Here is a 26,451-nt window from a genome sequence, read left to right on the forward strand (position 1 = left end):
AAACACACCTTCTCAGGTGTGTTTCATGCTGTAGCTTCAGGGACATGTGCATGCAGCTCACACACTCTCACATAGAAATGTTCACACAGGAAGACATATACTTAATTACAGCCCCCCCATCCCCAAATTCATGATCATGCCATGCATAATAATGATTACTTCAATGCCATAACAAAGAGAAAAGGAGGATAGAGGCAGAGAGAGAGAGAGAGAGAGAGAGAGAGACACTGGGGTTAAGGGCACTGTGTTCGATGCCTATCATCAAAGAGAATAAAAATCTTGTAATAGAACTAAAAAGCACCCTTGGGCTGTGAAAAGTAGATGCGGTCGGGTAGAAGGCAACACCAAGCAAAAAGTGTGCTCAGGATACGTACTAGGAGACGAGCTTTGCTTTTGAGAGAGATGGGGGAGGGAGTGTTGGCCTAGTCAAACTATCCACAGGCACTGATTCAATGTGACTGCTGTAAGTGGTTGTAAGTGAGCAAATAGTCAAATGCTCATTGGCCAGGACTTGGAGATAGCTCTCTTAGGCTTGCACAAGTTGATAAGCTGTCAACTCGGGCTCAGCACAGGTTCATTTCAGCACCCAAGGGTGTATTACTGGGTCCCACTTTCTTCTAAGTGCAGTGTAGTCTAGATAATAGCAATAGCTCGGTGTGATGAGCATTTTCCTCCAGGTCTGACAAGTCTCCATTCACTCATTTTGCAACATTCAATCAACTGCTGAAAGCTTTAATTGGTGCTGAGGATGATTCACTAAATTGGTTGAAATAAATTATTTTGTCTTAGTTGAGATGAAATCTTTCATTATATAGGCAGAGCAAAGATATAAAATTCAAAATTCCTCTTCTTCTTTCAACTTTATTCTCTCCCGTTCTCTCTTGGTGAGAGTGGAAAACATGAAAAAGACAAATAGGTGAAGGAAGACAGAAGAGGTGCTGAGTCCCACCCTCCCTGTCACCTTTCTCATGGGAACTCTTTCTGCATCAGCGTAATGTTTTATTGATTTATTGGCAGCGTGAAAATGATCCATTTAGCCCTGTCTGGGAGAGAAATGTGAGTGTTGTTGACGTGTTCTGGCTGAATAATCCTGGTATTAATCGAAGTCAGAGAGTGTCAGGATGAGGCGATTGGGCTGTTTGAGGTCAGTAATCGAAGCGGTGCCAGAATGAAGCTACTTTGATGGCAACAGGTTTAGCACAAAACCTGTGATTCATCACATTTGGACATCCCCAAAGCTGAGTCAAATCAGTTACTTCTATACACAAACTTTCAGTGGATTACAGTACTTTAAAGGGTTTGTTTATACTATTTTGGAAACATTGAGCAATATAAAAAATCATTTCATGGTTTGGGAGGGGGTTGCATCACTTCCCTGTGGTATTGTGGTTGAGAGTAAGTTAAATGCTGTATTTCAAGGATCCCTAAGTGAAATCGAATATGGCATTTGTTTAATTAAAACCAAGGCAACATTTTGGGGACAGCAGATTAGTGCTAAAAGATTCAATTAATGTGTTTGGTAAGAGAGGAGCTCGGGAGCTTGTTGGGTGAAATACCTTGCAGCCAAACCTAATAGTACTGATAGCCTATGATGAGAGAGAATCCTTATTGCTACATGGGGCTACAACTAGCCACTAACTATGGCTCCTGCTGCCCTGACTCTCCCATCCTTTTTTTTAACCTCAAAAGCCAGACACACATAGTTGTGGTGCTATCTTGTAGCACAATCAGCATGTCTACAAGAAAAAGCAAAATATTTCATTTTCTGTGAAGCCTGATTACCAGCATGTTCTGTGCAAAGATGCTGAAAAACAAACCAAGATAAAGGGAGAGAATAACTGTCTAAATCTTTTATTGGATCCTGAAGAAGCTAGAACAACTGCAATCTTGAGGGGATAAAATGAGGGTATTTTGCATGCATCTTTTTTTTGGTATCGGTTATGTTAGTGCACATTTAATACTTCTTTTTTTGCTCATTTTTACATGAAAATACAGCTGGTCAGAATGAGGAGGACAGTTAGTCACAGGAGGCCTGCGTGGAGAACATTTGTGTGCGAGAATATTGCAATGGGTAATGGGATGTGAGGTTTCGTATATTGCCATTTCTCTGTATTTTTTCCCCTGTCAGCCAGGTACATTAGTTTATTTCCCAGCGCTACCCCTCTCACTCCTGACACCCTTAGTTACTTTACTGGAACCATGCATTTCGCCTCACCGGCCCCTTCATCTCAGCACAATAGAGCACTCCACACTGGCCATTAGCAAAGCAATCAGCATACTGTAATGTAAATATTTGCCCAGGGCTATTTTGTAAGGACCCATAGCCAACTGAATAAGTGAGAGTCTCCAAATGAAATTTATACTCACAGGCTGCATATGCAAATATGCACCTGCACATATGCATGTAGCTGCACCACACAGCCACATACACACTGGCATTCACCCACACAAGCCTTTCCTTTCTCTATCTCAACAGTCCCTATCGCTACAGTCAATGCCTCTCTGCCTGGATAGAAATGCCATCAGCCTGAAGAACTCCTGTTGTACTCGCTGGCAGAGTGCGTGTGGTGCACTTGATGGAACAAAATAAAAGTTTAAATTGATCAAGGTAATGTGATATTTGACAGAGTAAAATGTACTCCCCGAGACAGCTTTGATGTTTTCACTTTGTTTCAATGTTTGATGTCAGGGTTGCTCATTGAGTAGATGTACACATGCTCTGTTATGGTAGAAAGATGCTTTCTAGTCCTATCTTTCATCCCAGCTCACTGTCTTGGCATTCCTTTCATTTTAAATTCTATTATTGTCATATCTTGGTTTTCTATCACAATAAGTAATCCCATGTTTTTGAAATAATGAGCAGAATTCAGATGTACATTGCAAGAGTTTTACAGTAACGTAAAATGTCTATTCTCAAATCTGCTCAGTAATTCAGTGGCCAACTTCTGTCCCGTCACCCACTTATTAACTGTATAATTACTAAATAAAAAATTTAAAATTGTAATTAAATTAATTAAAGTTGAACCAAAGCATCACAAACTAGCCACCTTCCAGGGTAGGTTGTCCTGCCATGGCCTCTATATGTGTCCTTTGTGTTATTGGCCTGCTGTACAGTGACTTACTTAAATGACGTATCACAATATCACGTACCACAGGCTGCTTTTCTGACATCCTCATACCTACTCATACCTAGAATCAGCCTGAGACATCTCCCTGAGGATCTACAACCTCCTTGATGGAGCTTAGGGTCAAGTGCATTTTTGAGATTGGGTGTGGCCAGGCTGTGCCTGATTAGAGGCGATTTTGAAGTGTGAACAAGAATGCAGACAGTCTGGCTGTTGTTTTTTTTTTATTTTATGGTACTGTTCTGGGAACCAGTGGGGAAAAATGATGGACTTGAAAGCGCTGCAGTGTAATTTTCTTACCTTTTCTTTGGATTTCCCCATTTGGTTGCAGATCACATTCACTGTAATCTACTCCTGCAGCCTGTTGTGTTGCCCTAAGGTGAACAGTTCTGCCTCTGTATATGATACAAAACATATGTCTTTTGTCCATAACACCAGACAGGAGACTATTACTGTAATATTGAACCTCCTGTTAAGGGGCCTCGGTGACCTACATACAAAGCAATACCAATAATGCTGTATGTGTATGTACATACATAAAGCTACAGCATAAAATTTCAAAGTTATTATTGCTCTTATTACGTATACCCTGCTGCTATTTATGACTCCCTTGGCACAGTCAAGCACATCCCTATCAGTATTCATATCCAACCCTGCAGTAAAATGAAGTCACATTCTGATGGGCTCGGTGTGACTGTGGCACCTGTTGCCCTATTGGCTCAGCCCAGGGATTGATGTGTTTGTTCCCTTTGAAGAAACAAGGGCTCATGTCTAGACTATACAATGGGTCCTGTCACCTTACCTTTGAACTGCAATATATTCAAAGTGTGTAGGTCACACATGCTATAGGTTTTTCTCTTTTAAAAGAAAGGTATTGTGTGCCTGTACATAGGTCTTTATATGACAGTAGTGCTAATGTCTTTTAATGGGCTTGGCTCCTATGGGCAGTGGAATACATTTCCCAAATTGGCATTGGACTCAGAAAAAGCAAGCCCTTAGTTTGTGTCAGTGTATTGTTTCAGGGTAAAGAGAAAAAAAACTAATACAGACATGCCAAAGTACAGATGGGAGGCAAATTTAAGCAAAAATGTGAATAAAAGAGTGGTTTCTTCCAGGATGACAAGGGGTCACTGAATGGTTTGATGAATATGAAAATGTGAATCATAGACTGTGGCCTTCACAGTCACCAGATCTCAACAAGTTGAACACCTATGGGAGATTTTGGACCAAGGTGTTAGACAGTGTCTCCACCACCATCATCAAAAAACACAGAATGAGGGAGTATCTTTTAGAAGAATGGTGTTCATCCCCCCAGTAGAGTTTAGAGACTTGGAGAAACAGTGGCGGAATAAGTACTCAGATTGTTTACTTGAGTAAAAGTAGCAATGCCACAGTGTAAAAATACTCTGCAATAAAAGTCTTGCATTCAAAATGTCACTTAAGTAAAAGTACAAAGACATGGGCATAAGACATTTTATGTAACAACAAATGTAACAGTACTCATTATGCAAAATGGCCCAGCACCTTACTGAGGCATTTCATTTGTCGCCAAGTCATACAGTATATTGCCACCACAGTATAGCTATAAAAACATCATTTTTAGATGACGGGGTTGCTTTGGAATAAGGCTGAGAAGGATAATTGAATCTGCAAGCTTCAACAGGAAATGGAACTTTAATTTAATTTTTGTTCCTATAGTCAAAATTATTTTATTTATTTATTTTTTAGCCATGATCTTTCACTGACCAGACAATACCTTACTAAGATGTTTTATGTTGGGTTTTACTTTTCTTCCTCACCCAGCATTATATTTGAATGCATTTTGGCTTCCTGTTTTATCAAATGGATTGCATTTTTGCTGCTTTCCCTCATGTTCATACACACCATATGAGCCAAAATGTGTGTGAGCTTGAACTGAGGGATTAAAGTAAGCTTCATATAGAGGTTGTGTCTACAGCACCTGTCCCTGCTATGCATGCTACTGCATCAATTCCCTCATCCATTTGACTCACACAGAGTGGCAGATATCCTTTGCCTTTCTTGAGCTGTTGAAAGCTGCCATCACTGGCTTTAAATTCCTCTTTAGTTCTGCTAAGTACATCTTCAAAAAGAGCAACTGGGGCCAGCTGCTGTGAGTGGGGTTGAGGTATACTGTATGAATGAAAGATTGAGGAAAAAATAAAAGAGAAAGAAAGGGGATAGAAACAATAGGCCAGGTTTTAATTATATAGACTTAATTACATCAAAATTCAAGAACCAGAAAATCTGTGTTTAATCAAATGAATAAATTTGGAGGAAAAGTTTTTTTTGGTTTTTTTTTATGCATGCCAGGACTGTCTTCTTCAGTTCAATCTGTGCTTAAGGAGTGCTCGCTCCTTGGAAATATGACAGGTCACCCACAATACATAATGGTCTGTGGAACCACCTGATTTCTTCATTTATATCAAACGAGGTCAGACAAGACAAGGTTAGGAAAGACTACTGGTGTGAAGGTTTGCAAAATCACGGTTTGGTTCATATGGTTTTTGGCTCACTTTGGTTCGATTCGGTACGTTTTAGGTAGAGGAGGGAGAGGGCATTGCCAATTTCAACATGCTTTTTATTTATTTGGCAGTAAAAGTTAAATGTTTGCCTTAAAGAGAAACAACGACTATAAGGAATGTAAGCGCTTCGTCACTGTCAACATAAAGTGCAGCATAAACCTAAGGCACACTATAGACAGTTTCAAGACACCACTGCTATGTTCATTCTATTGTCATGTTCCTCTGCAAGATGCCAAGTTTGTTCACATTCTGGCTCAAGAGACAAGATGTGCTTCTAGTAAAAATGTACCCTTCTGTAGAGAAAACTCTGACTTGATACAGATATACCTGGGTCAGCGAGGTATTGTCATTCTAGCCACTACTCTAGACACGTTTTTATGCACATCACCAATATATGGAATTCCATTCTATCAAATATGTCAGTTGGCACTGAGTGCATAACATTTTTTAAGCTTCAGGTCTATGTTTTTTCTCTTTGGTGGATTTAGTGCAGGGTAATCTCTGCACTAAGGCCATTCATCCAGCCGCTGTCCTGCTGACAGACTGACAAGCTGAACATCTGAACATTCAGTAAATCCATAGCAGAATAAAACTACACTGGCAGATCTTCTAACTGTACTTTGTCTTGTCCACTGGCCATTAATAAGACTGGCTGACAGCTGCAATCAACATTTCATCTGTGTCAATAAGTTTTACTGGGTTATAGGCTTTTTTCCTTAACAACATTTTCTGTGCATGTGTCAACCTACTTCAAATAGACCTGAACAATACATGCATGCAGAAAATAGTGACTAGTGAACCAGACAGGTCAGATTTTCTTCCTTGAGCCATCCCACCCCTAGGAAAGAGTATAGGGTAGATAAGTGTTTGACACACAAAATACAAACCCCGATTCCAATGAAGTTGGGATGTGTAAAATGTAAATAAAAACAGAATACAATGACTTGCAAATGCTTTTTGGCCCATATTTAATTGAATACACCAGACAAGATATTTAATGTTAAAACTGATCAACTGTATTGTTTTTTTGCAAATATTTAGTCATTTTGAATTTGATGCCTGCAACTTGTTCCAAGAGTGCTGGGACAGGGGCAACAAAAGACTGGGACAGTTGAAGAATGCTCAAAAAACTCCTGTTTGGAACATTCCACAGGTGAACAAGTTTATTGGAAAGAGGTGAGCATCATGATTGGGTATAAAAGGAGCATCCCAAAAGGCTCAGTCATTCATTCAGTCAGTCAAGCAAGTATGGGGCGCTGTTCACCACTTTGTGAACAACTGCATGAGCAAATAGTCCAACAGTTTAAGAACATTTCTCAACATACGATTGCAAGGAATTTAGGTATTTCATTATCTACAGTCCATAATATCCTCAAAATATTCAGAGAATCCAGAGAAATCTCTGCATGTAAGCAGCAAGGCTGTAAACCAACACTGAATGCCCATGACCTTCGATCCCTCAGGTGGCACTGCATTAAAAACAGACGTCATTCTGTAAAGGGTATTACCACGTGGGCTCAGGAACACTTCGACAAACCATTGTGAGTTAGCACAGTTCATTACAACATCTACAAGTGCAAGTTAAAACTCTACCATGCAAAACGAAAGCCATACTTCAACAACACCCAGAAACACTGCAGGCTTCTCTGGACTCGAGCTCATCTGAGATGGACTGATGCAAAGTGATAAAGTGTGCTGTGGTCTGACGAGTCCACATTTCAAATTGTTTTTGGAAATCATGAACGTCGTGTCCTTCGGGCTAAAAAGGAAAAGGACCATCCATATTGTTATCAGTTCAAAAGCCAGAATCTGTGATGGTATGGGGGTGTGTTAGTGCCCATGGCATGGGTAATGTGTACATATGTGAAGGCACCATTAATACTGAAACGTACATCCAGGTTTTGGAACAAAATATGCTGCCATCCAAGAAATGTCTTTTTCAGGGACATCCCTGCTTATTTCAGCCTTTTTTCAGCAAGACAATGCATTCTGCACGTGTTACAACAGCGTGGCTTCATAGTAAAAGAGTGCAGGTACTAGACTGGCCTGCCTACAGTCCAGACCTGTCTCCCATTGAAAATGTGTGACACATTATGATGCGCAAAATACAACAACGCAGACCCCGGACTGTTGAGCAACTGAAGTTGTACATCAAGCAAGAATGGGAAAGAAAAGCTTCAACAATTAGTGTCCTCAGTTCCCAAACACTTATTAAGTGTTGTTAAAAGGAAAGGTGATGTAACACAGTGGTAAAAATCCCCCTGTCCCAGCTCTTTTGGAACGTGTTGCAGGCATCAAGTTCAAAATGAGTGAATATTTGCAAAAAACAAAGTTTATCAGTTTGAACATTAAATATCTTGTCTTTGTGGTGTATTCAATTAAATATGGGTCAAAAGGGATTTGCAAGTCATTGTATTCTGCTTTTATTTACATTTTACACAATGTCCCAACTTCATTGGAATTGGGGTTTGTATAAGCACACGGTTCCAAACTCCTGAACATCCACAGATGCATTTTCAATTACAAGCATATCCACATAGCAAACAGCAGCAACAACAATACTAAGAGCTTTTTGGCTTAGCCTTTAATTAGGCTGAGACTAAGCCTTCACTGAGAGGCCAGCGTGTTCCATGCCACTGCCCTCCAACTCCCCCAGGCCTGCTCAACCTCACCCCAGGCAAACTGAGCTAAGCCTTGGCTGCTGATCAGCATACACATCCACATGCAGTCTTCTCAGACACGTGCTACTTGGTGTCTTTGTCTTGTCCTCAGTGAGACTGGCACACACCCTCCTGTCTTTTGCCTGTCTTTAATTTAAAGATTCCTTTAATTACAGCTTTCAAGAACAACCCTTTCCCACACATCTGACCTTTCTTCTCCCCCGTCATCGATTGCAAATCCCCTTATTTATTTGTAGATAGGCTTCACAGCAGTGGCCATTTGGGCATCTATCTCTGTTGCTCCATCCCTTCCCCTCCTCCCACTCAACCCCATCTCCCCTTTTTGATAAAGGATTGGAAACAGATAACAGAGGAGGTGGTGCAAGACCGACCTCTCCACAGCTTTATGGCTAAATCACTAAAAGGAGATGGATTGTGGCTTTGCTGCAAAATCTTCCTCCCATGGCTTGAGTTACTACTGTGTTTTGTCTCTGGCTCAGTGTCCTTGGAGCTAGAGGTAGACAGACTCGGTCAAGATAGCCGGTCAGAGGTGGAGGAAAAGGAGTTGAGAAGAGAAGAATGGTGAGGAGAGAGTGGAGGTAAATTGAAGAAAGGGAGGGCATTAATTACATGGCTGACACATTCAATAGAGGGCTGAAGTCAAAGCACCTGCAAGAGAGGATTGGAACACTGTACCATTCCGATATCGGAACACAGTTGCAGTGATAAAGACTCAGTCACACAGTGTGCTATCTATCTTTTATTGTGTCTTTGTGTGTGTGCGGTTTGGAGAAGAGAATAACAAAAAAATAGATAATTGTGCATACGTGTTTAAATAGTATTTCTACATTTTATCTATGTATGGTTAACAAATTAAAGGAAAAAAACAACATAATGTGTTTCATGCCACAAGCACAACTCACCTGCTACCTTAGTGGACCGTTGTTGTTAATTGATCTCTTGTTTTGACAGAATTGAATCAAAATGCTAAAACAACATGGAGGAAAGCTCAGTCGTGGTTACATGTTGGTATCCTTTCCTTTATGATCCAACAGACAACAGTAAATTTGGCCAAAATGTGAGGCTTATTTTGTGTTAACATGATTAGTGAAATGGTAACACAATAGCAAATTTTAAGTTTTTGGTTTTTGTTGATCATGAGTACCACTGCCCCCCACTAATGATTCAGAAATGTCCATGAGCAAAGGGGCACTAGTTTGTTGTTCGTCCTTTGGGAGGAAAGAGTTCCTGGGCTGCAAAATTGTGTATATGGCATTAATAGGTTTTTTGAGCCACTATGAGCCACCAGAAAGGCTCTGCTGGACTTTTTTCCCACCACCGATAACAGAATGCCATAGGCATATTTTTGTAGGCCAACCTGGAAGTTAGCATCACCCTCATTCCCTCGACAAAATCCAATGTTTTTTTTCCGTAGGCTTTTGAATTGGTGCGGAAAAGTTTATGACACTTAAACATTTTCTTCAGGAAGATAATCTTCTCAAGTGATCATCACTTTTATGATTTTTGAAGGGCACGTAAGATCAGACGTAAATAGCTATTGTTTGGCTATAAACAAATTACACTACAGTCCACTGACGTCACCGTCACCACCACAACTTCCAACTAATTTCATTTAGTGAGCTCCCCTTTTCTAACAAAACCTTTCCTCATCCTTCTACAAAATGTTTTCTGCTTAGCATAACTTGGTCTAGCTAGTGATCATGGCTTTGTTAGATAGAACAGTTTGCAAGAGTTTAGAAATAAATAGGCTGTAAAGTAAATGAGTCTATGTTCAGAGTGATGATGGTTAATATCCCCAACAGCCACTGTAGTCTCATTTAGCCACTTGTTAGCAGCTGCCTACATCTTTTATCAAACTTGCACCCATATTAACTCTCTGGAGTTCTCAGTGATTTCTGTCTGAAGTCGTACCCGTCATCACCAACACCTAACCTCAGCCCTAAGTATCACTCAGAGTCAACTTATCAAAGACCTTTACATGGAAACTCTCACCTCCTGCTGCATGAAATAATACCACAGAAGCACCATCAAGGTTAGTGAGGCTGTGCACACAGGTGAAACCCTACAGAGAGGTGAATTCTGACTCACTTTGATGAACGACCATTACCATGGACTGATTGCTTCCATAAAAGAATGGCCGACTGGTGCACTTAACTGTGTACTCTGTGTAGCTTACAGGTTGCAGAGCATGTCACATTGAAATGAGAGCTACCTGTCAAAACCAGTCATTTCATCAAGGTTGCCATTGATAGCGGGCCTCAGCTTAAAATGGAAAGTTGTTTAGTGAGAAAGAGGGTCACAGTGAGCGCTACCTTAAATGTTAGTGTGGAGTTGAAGTCCTCAGCTCAGAGGGAGGTGGCTGAGTAAACTTGTGAAAGGAACAAACTTGACTGAAATGGTTTTTCAGCTTCACACTCCAGCCTGCATTTTGTATGTGTGTTTTTTTCAGTTTGTGTGTGATGGAGGGAGTACAGGAGGTGTGAGAGAAGTACTGCACATTTAAATGTTTCTCATCTTTGTGGATGAATGGGTGTGGAGATGAACTGCTTGTTAATGAATGAGATGTAAATGTGTTTGATGTACAGCAGGTAGAGTTGGAGATGATGTCAGGTTTGTCACAGACCTTGGTGGCTGCAATGTGGGGGTTGCTATGCCAACTGCCTGCACAGCTGGTCTAGCTTTACAGAAGACAATGAAGCTATGCTTCAGCGAGCAATCATCAAATTCAGACAAAAAGATGACACAGAGCAAACAAAAAAGGTCATCGGGCATGTTTAGTCACATTTTGATTTTGATCTGAAAAACAGAGATTTGTATTGTCAGCGTGATTGCATTGTTTTCCACTGCAAGGAAGAGCCATCATTTTGTATGGAACTTTATGTTAAAGTGATAGTTTCTATTTGATGTTGTGGATATCAAAGGGAAGATTATCACTGCTTCATACAAGATGGCGATTTCTTTTAGCGTCCGTCTGTCCAGCACTCTAATCCATATTCTTCAAAGGCAGGTAGGCAACGGAGACAGAGATTCTCATGTTGCTTTTTAAGTCAACCTGTATTTGAAACATACAGACAGCAAATCAGAAGAATGCTGAAATTGAAATGCTTTGACAGGTCTGACATGGAAAAGGAAGCCTTGTTCCTTTCTTCAGTTTGCCACATTTTGTTTCGAGCTGTCAGCTTCCATTTAAAACTGCAATTACTGTATGTGAAGGAAGACTATATGCAGAAGTGCCACTTTAATTATCACTTTCCACATCTTCAGATTTTCTGTTGAAGCCAGCTGAGGAGGTGAAGAAGTTATGCAGCTTTTGCTATCACCGGTGCTTGAAATTAACACCAGCTCCATACCATCCAGCGAATAGTGAGGCTGGGTGTTTGGTGTGGCAGAGATCACAGCCAGTTTGAGAGATATTCAACCTATGCTGACTTTTTACATTCTGTATACAACTAGTCTAAGGCAAACACACAGGACAAGCAGATTCTGTTTGCTGCTGTGGTTTGTTGACATCATGTGAAAAATAACTCTGCACACTATCTGCCCCAGTGGAAGACTCTGCTCTTTATTCAGCCAGCTTGTTTCAACACAAGCCCTTTATCATTCTATAGAACTGGTAAACAAACATACTGTATATACCTGTGCTGTGCAAGATGGCTGAACAGAAGAGCAAAGAAATTTCAGAATAAAAGCACCAAGAATATACAAAATGTTACATGAATGATAGAAGCTAGTGGGCATTGGGTGTTTTTGTGCAATATCTGTCCTTGTAATTCAGCCACCGTGTTCTAAAATTATATATCACTGAATTTTAGGGTAGCAACGCGGTTTTAGCTTAAGTATTAGGGTTATGGCGGGCAAGTAGTGGTTGTGGTTAAGATTAGGATAAGTCTACAAGAAATGAATGTAAGTCAATGTAAAGTCCCCACAAGGAATGAAAAGACAGTGTGCATGTGTGTGTGTGTGTGTGTGTGTGTAAGAGAGAGAGAGAGACTTTGTGATTGATGCAGTTTCTACATTTGTTTACATCATGTTCTGATTATTGCGACATACTGTGAAGGACAATCCACAAGCAATTTTCAAATGCAACAAAACAACATCTCTCTCCTTAGACCAAAAAAGGCAAGTTTGTCAAAACTTCAGGATGAGTTCGTGTGTCCAGCTGGGATTTGTTTCATAAAGGCCTTGGGATAAGATCAGTGGCTGAGGTTGCTGTTTTGCATTTCTGTATGGTGGTCTTTCAGTTATTGTAGAGACTCGAAGAGGGTGACGGAGAGAGTGACAGAGAGAGGAGTTCTGGGCTCTCTGCAAAGCTTTGGCAAAGGCAGACAGGCTGCACTATCCTCTGGGGAAGATTCAATTATAAATGATGCTTCTACTCAGAGCCATCTTGGAATCCCTTATTCTTTAGGAGATCTTCTTCAACTAATCCTCAGCAAGGCTTGGTGTGGCCTGCCTCTGAACTGATATGCCTCACACACATTGTGTCATGTATTATGAATGATGGGAAGGAGACACTCATGTCCTAATTTTGCTGAGAGCAGTGTGAACATCAACACTAGAGCTGACAGAATGCTAATTTTTGCCTTAGAAAGCAGCCGGGTTTTTCAGAGCAAATGTCCCAGCTTTTTATTTGCAGTTGCTGTGTGTTTGTCAAACTGACTTTGCTCCTCCTTCATGCCTATCTTTTCTTCTTTTACCCAGCATCCTTCTGCATCTCTCCTACCTCGTACCGTCTTTCTTTTCATGTCTTTGCAATGTCTTTCTCCCCTCCCAAAAAATTCCACTGGTGGCAGTGTGCAGCCTTAAAGTCAGCAGAAAGGTCTTTTTCATAGCTTGGAGCGCTGCGTGGATCTCAGCTGCAAACCTCCTCGTTCTCCCTCCCCCCTCAGTCTCTGAAATCCTCTCCATACCCCCTTCCCTTGTCCTCATCCTCTTCCTTTTCCAACCAGACAGAATAGGAGCTGACATCTGCAGAGAACCGAGGAAAAAAAATCATTTAAAGTGCCTCCTCTCTGTCCGCTTGCTGCTACAACAGAGAAGAGTGTCAGTAATGCAGCAGGAGTAGAGGCAGAGAGGGAGAAGGAGGGAAGATGGTGTGAGGGTGAGACTGGATATCTGAGTTTCTCAGTAATAAGGGGGAGTTGTTATGGCTTAACTTATGTGTGTGTCTGTGCGTGCACATATGAGGGTATTTTCACTTGTCTGTCCTCACATTTGTGCCTTTGCACTGTTACAAGAAGCTGAACCAACGGTACATGACTGCTTCATTACTGGGTGGCTGTGACTGAGTCTTCCTGTTCTTCTATAGCAGTCTGGTGTTACAAATCCTTTTCCTGTTGTTCCAAGAGAACTGGTGGGGAGAATGGGGTGCGAGGTTGGAACATCTCAGCTCGACTCATCTATGGCACTCGATTCTCTCTCTCCGTCTGTGTTTCTCTATTCTCCTTTCCTCTCTCCTACTGCAAAAAAGTGACTCGTCCATCACTCCCCTCTGTTCTCCCTCTCCTCAGTTTCCCACTTCTACCTCAGCAACTTGTTACAGATGGCAAATCAAGGGCTGAAAAAAGAGCTTGAAAAGATGTGAAGGCACAAGTGGTCCCCATGGTAATAGGAACATTGGGGGCTGTGACCCCCAAACTGGAAGAGTGGCTCCAACAGATCCCAGGAACAACATCTGAGATCTCTGTCCAGAAGAGTGCAGTGCTAGAAACAGCTAAGATACTGCGCAGGACCCTCAAGCTCCCAGGCCTCTGGTAGAGGACCTGAGCTTGAAGGAAGGAAAATAAGACCACCCCAAAGTGGGGGGCGAGTGGGGAATTTTTATACATATATACTATGTATATACTCACTGCAGCAGAGAGGCCTTAGCTTTTCTTGGCATTGTTGGGCAACTGTGGCACAAATACAGCTACTGTGGTGTTTGACTGCTCAATCCCAGTAAGTGGAGCTGCTGCCCAGTGGCTCAGGCTTTATCACCCTGGCTACTGGTGCTGCTTTGCAGCCCAAGCAGCAGCACCAGCAGATGCTGTCCCAGCCTCTGCCTCGCTGTGCTGCATTTGCTCATGGTCTCTGGCTCATAAAGTTAGAATATGACTCTGACAAAATGTTATACAATGTAGAGTAATCCATACAATGCTCTGTATGCACTGTGGAGACTGGGAAATAACTTTCTAAGCCATAATCATAGACTGTGTTGTTATCACCCTGTAGTTTTTCTGCCACCTTTTAACACTCGTGTTGTTTTCCTTCAAGTTCACACATGAAAGTTTTCTTCTTGTAACCATCCTAAGGGAAACTCTTAAACCTGAAATAAACGTGTCTTAATCCAAATTTTGTATGTATTTTACAGTCTGTTGTTTGCTCATATATCATAATACAGCACTTGCTGCCTTCCACTTTTCACCATGTTTGCTGTGCCCGTTCAGTCTTTCGTTCTTATTTTTTTTTGTATTTCTATTACCCCTGGTTTTTGGGGCATGAATCCATATACTGTGGCTACTCTATCGTTATGCTCCAGCTTTTTATAGGAAACAGGAAACTGTCAGTGTAAATCATTCAGGGCTGGCAGTTTTCTTCACATAGCAGGTCTTCACAACACTGAGCCCTTCATCAGTCATATTCTGCATTCTGCTCAGTGTCCTTAATGAGTGATGGGACACATGGCCACCATCTGTGGCAACTGTGTAGAGACACATATATATATACACACATACATTGCGCGTTCTGTGATATTTCAGATATATGCGATGTCCAGCAGCATACCTGCACACACAGGTATCTACAGTATTTTAGCCATTTGCTGGGAACTTGCTTCTGGCAGCTGATTGAGGATAGAGTGAAAGAGAGAGAATGAGAAAGAGGGAGCATTCAGTCGTCACTCCCGTCCCTCACTCTGTCCCAGAGGGGAGAGGCAACAGTTGCAAATATGAATTATGAAATGATAAGAGGCTGTAAAATGCAGATAAATCCTGGTGATTACACAGCTCAGTATCTCACAATTCAATTCTTCTGTCAATGCTTCTTTATTGTAGTTGCATAAAGGACAGCAAGCCTAATAATTCCCCGTGTATGAAGCACGGCAGGGAAAGGCATTATGATGATAGAGTTCTTCTGAGCATGATCGAGGAGGCAATTACATTTTGCATCTGACTTTCAGGATTTTTTTTTAAAGGCTTCTCTTTCTTTTCCTCATTCTCCGATGGCAAAAAATTTGACCACATCAAAACCTGTTTGTCTTTTTCTCCCATCCCCTGGGGTGCCAGCGCTGCAGAAAGCCCACGAGATAACAAGGAGAAAGACATAAAAGCACATAAACAACACGCACATACACAGCAAGAAGGAAAACGAGGAAGTGTCTGCTCATGGATGTGCATGTTCAGAAGTTCAGAGTCATTCATGTGTATGCAGATGATTTTGAGCGTGTATACTGTATGGGTGCAGGCATATTTACACAGTGTTAGTGTTGAGCGTTTACTCACTGCAATTCTCTGCCTTGTGGATAGCAGGGCGAGACACGCTTTTTTCTTTGTAGCTGCTGATACACACATGCGCACACAGGTACACATACCACCACCACCCTACCCAACGCCTGCAAAATAAATAAATAAATCGAATTCTGTACTGCTGCCTCCCTTTACAGTTGGATAGACAGCACCGGTCTTCAGCTGCTGGTCAATATAACCAGTTATCCAGCTATAACAGACATGCACCATGGCAGCTGCTCTGCTCTTTTTGCTTTTTTTGCTTTTTTGAGCAGTGGCCCATTTTTCCTGCTGGTCAAGTGGATTACAACCGGTGACCTTTCATCATTTATGCCTTTGTGCAAAAATGATGTACGCTCCTCTTTTTTTTTTTCTTTCTTTTCTCTAGTTGGTCAGTGTCACGTGGGGGCCTGAAGGACAGGACATAGCTCTGTTCTGCAGACAGGTGTCCTGACCTTCTGTCTGCTCTCCCACGCCTCAGGAGACCTTGTGAAATAGAGGCCAAGCATTTGACCTAGTCTCTCAGCTACAGTTTGTCTCCAAATGGAGGCACACTACACATGAAATAAATCAAAACGCTGGAGAAAAAGGCATCATTGCAGTGCTGTTATTTCAAAACTAACGCCATAGATTTTAAGACTTATTTGGACTTATTTTATTTTATCTTTCAAATAATACTATATGACTATTTGTGATTATTTTATTCTGAGGTCATTCTATCTACCATAACCTCTCTAACAAATGGAAAATGTATATGCTACAATTAGATTTAGATTCACTACCCACTGGCCATGGTAAGATTGCATTATTCAGAGATGTAGATAATTCCCCTCTGATCCACCAAAATAACATCTTCTGCAGTAATCTGTTTGTAGATTTGATTCCTTTGATGATATTTTCCCTGCAGTTGGCTTTTCACCAGGGCTTCAGAGACTGAAGGCCATGTGTACATTGAATGCATCATTTCTGCTGCTTTCTGCCATACATATCAACCTTGTAAGCAGCAATGGCACTAAGTTGTCAGTGCCCATCTGTTAAAGAGTGCCCAGACTGAACGCCATATACTAAATGTTGTATCAGAATCTTTGCTGCACTATTACCAAGCAAATTAAGATACAATGAGGTGTGCAAGTCTATCACTTGGGCACACGTTGTTACTTTATCCCTTTTAATTGGATGTCCTGTTAATGAGCCAAGTTATGTTCCAGAAAGTTAAAGATCTTTTTTTTTTTGTACATTTTAAAAGTTTTTTTTTCCCAAAGTGCTAAAGTGAGGTGTTCATGCTAATGTACACAGTGCTGTAAAACTGTGAATAGGCACGTGTTGATTTTATTTAATTTTAATGAAGAAAAGCTCCAGCTCTTTTCTCTTTGTGGCATTCTGCTTTCAGTACAGCTCATTTTTAATACTTGGTGAAAAGCCTTGAAATGACTTGTTGTATATGGGACCAGGTTAAGTAATTGGGAGTATAGATGCAAAAATATGCTAGAAATGTTAAAATATGCCTTTACTTACCCTCATTTTCATCTAATTAGTCTCTGTGCAAAAATGCTGAATTATACTGGTGCTCCTTACTGAGTGAAAAAACCCTATTGCTCTGTAGTGAAGTTATTCAAATTAAACTTTGACCTTGAGAGTTTAGCCTATCTGCTATTATTCTACATTGCTTCCACAATTGCTAACCATCTGTAGCCTTCTCTTTCTCTGAAAATCTTCAGATGAGTATCATAAATGATGCCACCCTTGATAGTTCTGCTCACAGTGAACCCATGAATTGGTATGCCCTGGACTGCCTCTCTGTGTGGAAGTGCAGCCAGTGCAGTCTGGGCCCAGCAGGTTGTTAGGGAAATGTGCTACATTATGGGAATCTTGGGTTCTCTCTCTTCTCTGTACTTGTGCAGATAATCACCCACTTGTGTGATTGTATGTGAGAAGGCATCATGTTTTGAGTACTTGTGTGTATGCACATGTTTTCACACTTTTATAACTGAGCTTCACGATGTGCATTTGTGCGCGGCAGTCGGCAGGCACGTGTGTGGCTGCCTGTGTGTGTTTCGTGCCTAACATTGTCTTCTTGAAACACTAAGCAAATCTCCTCAAAGTGATAATTGGCTCCCCGGGGTGCTTGTATCTTTCCTGCTCATCATCGTCATCCCCTCCAGAAAAAAAGAGTGTGTGTTAGATGAGATAGGCGAAGTTTGCTCGTTTGCTGGGGAAACTGATCCCAAGTCTGCCTGAACTCTTTTGGCAAGAAGAAACTTTGAGGCAATGAGACAGCAGGGCCAGATCTGGTGCAACCTGGCTGCAGGCTGCTCTCTTTATGGCATCAGGGCTGTGTTTTCAGCTAGACACAATGCCATGGAAGAAATGAGCTATTTGAAGCAGGTGATACATGATGCACACAACAGCTTCAGTTGTTGTAAAGTCATTGAAAGCAATAGAGATGTTAGTGTTTCGCTTCAGAAAAAAAGTGAAATCTCAAATGGAGGCCTCTGTGTTAAACCAGCCATGTAAGGTTATTAGTTACAGGAAGTAAAGTGGTTGTTTGAGAGTCTGGATGCTTCACTTGTTTAGATATTTTTCATGTCACATATATAGTACGACCTTAGTTGGTGGTTGGTGGTCAATCCTGACATCCGAGGTGTGTAAAATGCAGACCTGTCTGTGTGCCTGAAGGCAAATAAAGACACTCAGCTGGTCGATAGTCTCTCCCCCTCTCTTACTTCCTCTCATCCATATGTTCTTGTAGTCTCCAGGGTATTATGGACCACAGAGCAGATTGTTGGCTGCTTCGTAGGGGAAACATTGAGACAGCTGGGAACCCATCACAAGGCCAAACAGATGTTCAGGTGACTTAGAGAGGAAGTGAATGGAAAAGGGAGGCAGGGGCGAGCACAGAGGGAGAGAGGTGATGTGGAAGAAAGGAACACAGAAGGATGATGGAGGCAGGAAAAAATTAATGAAAAGACTAGTGCAAGAAATCAGAGAGTTCATTAGCAATCCTCTGCCAGCCTCTGAGGTGGGCCAAGTATTTTCCCCTATCCTTAGGCCACAAGAGTCTGTGTAGGTCTGCTTTAGGTCTAAAGGGGCTTTCACATGATGCTGTGGAGGCTGCGCTCCACTATCAAACCCATTCATTTCTATGTGTTGAAAGCTGAGCTCAGCGCAAGGTCGGGCATGTTGTGAAGTTAAAAAAAAGTTCAGCTTGGGTGCAGCACTTTGTGACAATGCCTCAGTGTGTCAAAAAACTAGTTAATATCTGCTTATCACCTCCTGGAAAGCTTTTTGGTCACCTAGCAGCCAGTGCTCAACATGTGCACGATTTGTGCATGTGTGGCCTGCTTCCCAGTGCTGCGCTCAGCCCTTGCGGTGACTGCAGCACATACAGTGTCCTATCTGAAAGCCCTTTAATGCCTTTGATTTTTTGATTATCTTTGCCTTAACGCGGATGAGATGGCTAAGCGGCTCAATGACTCAGTGCTTAAATTCTGACACACCGTAGGGAACATCCACAAGTTGGAATTGAATCCAACCCTGAAACCAAATAAGGAATGTTTTTCTTTTTTGTGTGATGACAAAAAGAGGAAATCCACAAGCAACTTCCACATTTGTGGCTCAGGGCCAAGCTTGATCCAATCAGAGCTTCTAATCTGACACAAATCTGCATAGTGGCTGATGTAATAACAAAATTTTTTATGCGTGTGAGTGTCTCATCCCTGCTGGCGCTGAGGCCCTTTATTCTGCACAGCATTTGTCAAGTTAGACTCAGCAAAGGTTCTTCGATTCCCCCAACCCCACTGCCCACCCCTTCTCTCCTTTCTTGTGCCAGCCTTTGTTCTTTGGTTGCAGGTCTCATATATAATACATGAGGATTGGGAGACTTATCCGGTTCTGGCCATACTGGTTGTTACTCTCTGGAAAGGGCTTATATTCAAGAGCTGGATAAGTCATAGATGGTGCCAAGGGTGCTTCGACCCAAAAGGTGGTGTGGTGGCTGAATACCATTAAAACCTAAGATAGAACTCCACACATTTACACTGGAGACATGGCAAGGTAGCTATAAAGGAATTACAGTAGATTTAGTCCCTAATGGAGGTAGTTTAGACAGGGTTTTGTCAGAATGTGCCATTGTTGGTGATGGCACTGTGCTCCCTTGTGTCTAGTTTGACTGTGTTTGAACATTACAGAAGTGAAAATAACCCTTTTATTCTCCTTTTATTTGCCTCTATTCCTCCCACAACTAATCTAATTTCTTCTCTTTATTTTGCTTCTTGTGTTTCTGCAGCTGGCACCACCTACATCTTTGGTAAAGGAGGGGGTCTGATAACATACACATGGCCCAATAATGAGAGGCCAAGCACGCGGACGGACCGGCTGGCAGTCGGCTTTAGCACTACCATCAAGGACGGCATCCTTGTCCGCATCGACAGTGCCCCACGTCTGGGTGACTATATCATGCTCCACATTGTAAGTCCTAAGCTCAATATCTGGTTCAATTTAAGTTAGTTGTGCCTGTAAATTACACTAAGTTAATCAAAGATTGTTTTGGATCTCTGGAAGCGCTCAATGTTTCTAGCATCACAGCTGCAATCGTACAATAACTGACCAGGAGAATGACCATAAACAAACCTTTGAATCATTCCTCAAAATGTATAGCTTATAGTCTTCATATCAAATCCAGTGCATCATGCTGAAACTGAATTATGCTAGTGGTAAAGATCCCTTTAAAAACAGATGCAATAACTTCCATACTCTAAATCTCTGCTTGTCATCCCCTTTCAGAATAACCCTACTTCTCTACCACATTCAAACTGACTCCCAGCATGAATAATGAATATGGCTCTCAGTACATATACGGTGTGTTCCCACATGTTGGAGAGACATGATAGAAACCAAGGGGTTGCGAGTTGGAATTCTTGGTCAGTCAAGTGCGCATCCATGCAGAATGTTAATAATCTCACTTTGTGCCCTTGTGCAACTTGTTTAAATACGCATTAAGTATTTACATAACCATTAGCAGCCACTAGGTGTATGCGGGGTGTCAAATCCCTGCAGTGGAGGTATGTAGAGTTTCTGCTGATGCCATGTGAGACAAAAAAAAGGTGTTATGATGTGCAATGGCCACAGTTGCTAAAGCAGATTGAAAGTCTTTTTCTTCTTAAAGAGCTCCCCCCATTTCCTGAGCACTGGCCATGCTGTGCAGAAAAGCAACCATCTGCTCTACAAAGATGAAGGCCAACAACAAGCAGTTTTTGAGCTGCCTAGACAGTGATAAAGTGAATGCATGTGTGGCTTGTATGTGTGTATAGGTGAGAGAGGAATTACGGTGGCGTAGATAGAGAGAAGATGATGAAGATGTACAGTAGCTTGTGAGGGCGATGTGGGAAACGCCTCTTTGCTTCTAACTGAGTAATTTACACAAACCTCTAAAAGAAAGTAAGGGGATGTATTTTTAATTCTGCTTTTAGATATCACAGCATAGCTAGCCAAGCACGATATCTCTTATAATTTGGCCATGAGTCACTGGGTGGCGAATGTCTTCATTCCTACAGTATCATGGCACTAATGAATTTATTAATAGAAAAAAGCAAGTGGAGATTTCACCAATTCATTCAGAGAAGTAGCATGTTCTGAACATAGTGTATTTTTTTCTTTTTCTTTTAGCTGCGAACATTATGCCATTAATGTTCCAAATGATTTATTGACAACAGAGGGAGTACAAATAAAGTGGGTTTCATTTAGCATTAACAATGACTGTAGCCGTAAACTATAAAATACTTAGAATCACAACACTGCAAGGCTCCTTTTTTCCACAAGTATGCCATTATTGAACAGAAAACAAATTAAGGAAGCTGGACTTTTTGCCACAGTTAAACAGTAAAAAATTAATGAGACCTTGAGTGGATATTTAGCTGTGAGACTGGTGGAGTTTGAGGAAGATAAAGCACTGCTTGGTCTCACTTCTAGTGTTTGTTGTTGTTATCTGGATAACACATTATCATGTGTCCCACATTAGACTTACTTACTCTCCAGTTTTGATGTTTTGGGAATACTGGGTCACTAGAATGGTTACCAAAATGTGGGTATTGTCCAATTTTCAGTTAAACCAACTCTGCTGTCTCTCTAAGTTTTAAGTGTGTTTTTAAATGGATGATTCCAGGAGGAGATTCCAGACTTCACTGAAATGACATTAGATAAAAACTCCTAATGACAGATGTCAGGTCTTGGCTGTCTGGGTTCTGCAGTGAATCAGGAGGAATAGGACAAAGGCCTGTTGAGTTTGTATACATGTCTAACCAAAGGCCTTATCAGGCCCAGGGCCATTACCTTAGCCTTTGGAATTATTAGGTCACCAATTGAGAAGCAGAAAGCTAAAGTCTAAATAGGCGGACTGCAATGTCTTAAACAGCTGAATATATGATGTGGTGGAGTCAGCATAAAGAGAAATAATTTCTGCAGTTTTATACTCAGACATTCCTTTTCAGTAAAACTTCACCAGGAGAACATGAATGTCTTTTTCTGACCTTGTCTTTGACTTAGGTTTCTTATGCAGTTTACCCAGACGGGGTAAAAATGAGCATACGGCATTTTTTTAAACATGCAGAGCCAAGAGCGCAGTGAAAAGCAGACATTTGGAAACTCAATCACTGACTGCCTCCTTATTCTTTCCCTCTCTTTTGCTTTCCTCGTTATCTCCTCTCCCCCCTGTTCGTGATTAGCTTAGGGCTTGTTTGGCAATCATGAATTAAAATGCTGATTGTAGTGTTTACATTTTAACTGCTACAAACAACTGCATGCTTGGTTTGTAATCTGAGGGGTAATTTGGGGTCGTTTGCAGAGGTGAGCATGGCGTTTTGCCATCACTGGTATTTCATTTACAAGTCCATTTGTTTTCTGAATACAGAGCATAAAACTTATTATGACTGATTTATATTGCACACAGGAAGAGATCATAGGAATCAGAGGCAAAGACTAACTTAAAGCTGCATGGAAAGCCTATCAAATATGTTTGTATCTCAGCTGACTTCTTAGTGAAAGATGACTCAAAAGGGAGGCTTGTGGCAACACCGCAGTGATTTTTAGTAATATCCATCTGTCTGTGTGGACTATGTACACTTTAAAGTGTGTATGTGTATGTGTAAGCTTAAATTCATGACAGAAAAACTGTAAGCCGTGGGCTAGATGTGTTTGTTGGTCGTGACTCACGCAGTATCTTGCCTGGGACTGCACATGACTGCAGGTGAAGATTACCCAAGATGTAACACACACAGTGAGAGGAATCCTTCTCATCTCATCTCTACTACATCACGTAGGTAGAAAAAGAAATCTGTTTTAAAGGGCAGTTGTCACAAACAGACAAGTCAGAACAATTAATGATACAATCTTCAAGAAACTGCTTGAAAGACACTGATCTCATTACAGCCTGTAATAAATTTGCTGGTGGTAAAATTTTATAGAAGGTTGGAGTTTCAAAACTGTCAAACTATTGTCTGGGTATTAAAGTTCAAGTGGACTTTCTTTTTCTTCGAGGACAGAAACTGGGGCATCATCATTTTAATCACCAATAGCTGGGAAATCTGAAGATAAACTACGCCTATCATGGATGCAGGAAACATGGACTTTTACCATTAGTTGATATAATGCATGCCTCAGTCACCAGGAAGACCTCATTTTTTCTCTTCTACACTGCTTGAACACTAGAGCAGAGCTGAGCTCAGCTCATCGTGGCTCCATTCAACTGACTTCTCTGGAGACGTCATAGGTGACAAGTTGCAGTCATGCAAAGCAATAATGGAGACGACTCCATCAAATTTCATGTCATGCAGCTCATTCGGTTTCCAATTAAGGTGAAAAATAATAGCAGGGCACCTGACAAGATAAAGACTGAGAACTGAGAACAGTAACCTTAAAAATGTGCAGCACTCCAAACAAAGTCATTACAAAAATCAGAAAGAAAATAGTATTCACATTTTAATTTTTTGCACTTTTTTCATGAAAATAAAAGCTTTCTTGGTAATATATTAGCAATCTTCAAAGAACTTCTGGCTGAATGGAGAGATGCTCCTGATGTCTTAACATACACATATTTTCATTGATCTCCCTGATCATATGTAAAATACAGACAGGGCTTTGCCTGGGCTTTCACATTCAAAGTTAAAGCCTACTTTGGGTATTCTTTGTAGAGGCTGACCTTGTCGATGGCTGTAACAACCACCCTGAGTTGATGGTACAGAGAAATACCCAATCAGCAGTTTGATTAGCTTGGCACTGCTGCCAATCACACAAGTGTTGTTCCTTTTTTACACTCATGCCACTAAAACACTTAGGTGTGCTGCACCTAAGCCTTTCTGTGGTAGGGAAAACCCTCAATACAGGTATTAAAACTTTATTTCCATCCATGGAGATAATATTCAGTCTTCACTTGCTCTCAAAAAAACATACAGTCTATGGACACCCAATCAGGCTCGTGTTCTCCAATAGAGGGACGGAACATGTTATTCTGTTACATACTTGAGTTTCTCCCAGTCATGCTAACTCACAGGGAGAAAAGGTGCAGCAGCTGCATAATTGGAAACCCTAGTGTAGACACAAGTTGTAGAATGAGCTGGGTGGGTGTTGCACAGACCTGTAGCCATCCTTATATTTGTTACATGCTTACAAACACTACAGTATATTGCATTTGTGTATATTTTAATGTATTAATGCAGGAGTACAGATGCATTATGATGCATTATTCATTCCGTTCCACAGTCTTTCCTGTCTCTCCATCCATCTATCAACTTCTTCTGTGTTTATGTCTCTCAGTGTTTATTTCCCCATCTATATCCCTCCCTTACTCCCTCTCCCTCTGACAGACATAATATAAGGTGTTTGATGTGTACCTATGTGCATCAGCGCGTATATGGCCAGCAATGTATTGCTTCTATCAAGTTACCCTGAGCAGGGAAAGATAGATATTATCGTGGTTATGGCTCATGGCCTCTGATAACATTATAGCTTCTTATTTGACTTTGTATTTTCTTGCCTCCCACATTTGATTCCCCCCACAGAAATAAAGAGCTGAGAAAATATCCCTGACAGTCTGTTTTCACAACTAGTTCTATTCAGTACATGTACTCAGCATTACTGTAACTTTGTTGATAGATTTTCCTGTGAAGCTGCATAGCAGAGTCATTTTTATCTCCACTGCTTTGTTATTACAGATCTCCCAGAACACACAGACTGTAACATTGTACCTTTAAAATTATATTTAAACTAACTAATGATAATTAAATGTTGTCATTACGAGAGCATTTTTGGCCTTTACACTGCATATGAGATCAATATATAACACCAAATTAATAGCACTATACCTTCCTTGGGGGTGACATTGTTAACATCATGACTTTTCCCAGGAGGCTGAGCTTAACTGGTGTACTACAATAGCTACCAGATGGTGAGTGAACATGTGTGAGGCAAACATTTACATGCTAGAATAGGCACTTACAATACATGAGAAGGTGAAAGGATTATTTATGTTTAGTAGGGATTTTACGGTGGTGTTTGGTCTGTGAGTTGTTTAAGAATTAAACCAATTTTGGCCATCTTTAATGAATATCTTTTTAATTTCAAAACATTAAAAGTTAGATTCTATTGTTCTTGATCACTGGTGGCAAATGTTGCTAATATCTGTGTAGTCATGGCTGGATTGAACTGTTGGCAGTAATCAGGACAAAGTTAGTTGTTCGACATCCCACTCACAACCCACAACTGCATTTTGTATCTACCCTGTTGTTCTGTTATGTACAGTTCATACAGTAGACTTCACATGGTGGCTTCATTTATGTCCAGAGAACCAAACAGTCCTCCTTTTAGGCAAGCACAAATCCAACAATTTTGTTAATGCAACTCTATCAGCCGATACCAAGTGCCAATGTGTTACCGCTCCACGCACTCCATTTCCCAAAATTTTAAATTAATATAGCTCATTACAACAGGTCTTATTCATGGAGGACATTTTGACATGAAAAGCACAGGTGTAGGTAATGAAATGAGTGATAGTTAAATTCCGTTTAGCTGTTTCAGTTTCAGCGTCTGGGTATTGTTCATGCTGGTTCACTGGTCACACTGTCATGGCTTACTGGGATACTTGAATAGAACAGAACCACTGTTAATGTTAGTGGTAACGCCTGGGTATTTCTGACACATCAAAATGTCTGCTGTGAAAAAGACTGTAGAACCAGGCATTGCCAGTGATGCACAGAAGCATTTTTTGATCTCACTTCCTATTGCTCTCATGCAGCATACATTCTCTTATTATATTCTTACAAATTTTTATTCAATCTCTGCATTTACTGCCTTAGATTTTGTGTTACTTATTTATCTACTTTATATTTCATTTGTATTTTGTGGCATTCATGTGGACGGCAAAGTAAGAATTTCATTGTACAGAGAAACACGTTTCCTAACTGTGCATATGATGAATAAACACTTTGGCTTTATTGGTAGGATGAAAAAATTTGTCTTCAAAACCATTACAAGTCATATACAGTGGGTACGGAAAGAATTCAGACCCCCTTAAATTTTTCACTCTTTGTTATATTGCAGCCATATGCTAAAATCATTTAAGTTCATTTTTTTT

General features: G+C 41.0%; 1 protein-coding gene across 16 annotated transcripts in view; it reads left to right on the forward strand.

The window, feature by feature from the left end:
• The window catches only part of nrxn3b (neurexin 3b), a 444,405-nt gene that overhangs the window by 351,599 nt on the left and 66,355 nt on the right, over window positions 1-26,451 (forward strand). For all 16 annotated transcript variants that reach the window (XM_020618121.1, XM_020618122.1, XM_020618120.1 and 13 more), the window contains one exon: window positions 20,116-20,297. In XM_020618121.1, the coding sequence (XP_020473777.1) occupies window positions 20,116-20,297 (182 nt within the window). The remainder of the gene's footprint in view (window positions 1-20,115; window positions 20,298-26,451) is intronic.

Source organism: Monopterus albus, unplaced genomic scaffold, assembly GCF_001952655.1.
Source record: "Monopterus albus unplaced genomic scaffold, M_albus_1.0 scaffold201.1, whole genome shotgun sequence".
NCBI classification, from domain to species: domain Eukaryota; kingdom Metazoa; phylum Chordata; class Actinopteri; order Synbranchiformes; family Synbranchidae; genus Monopterus; species Monopterus albus.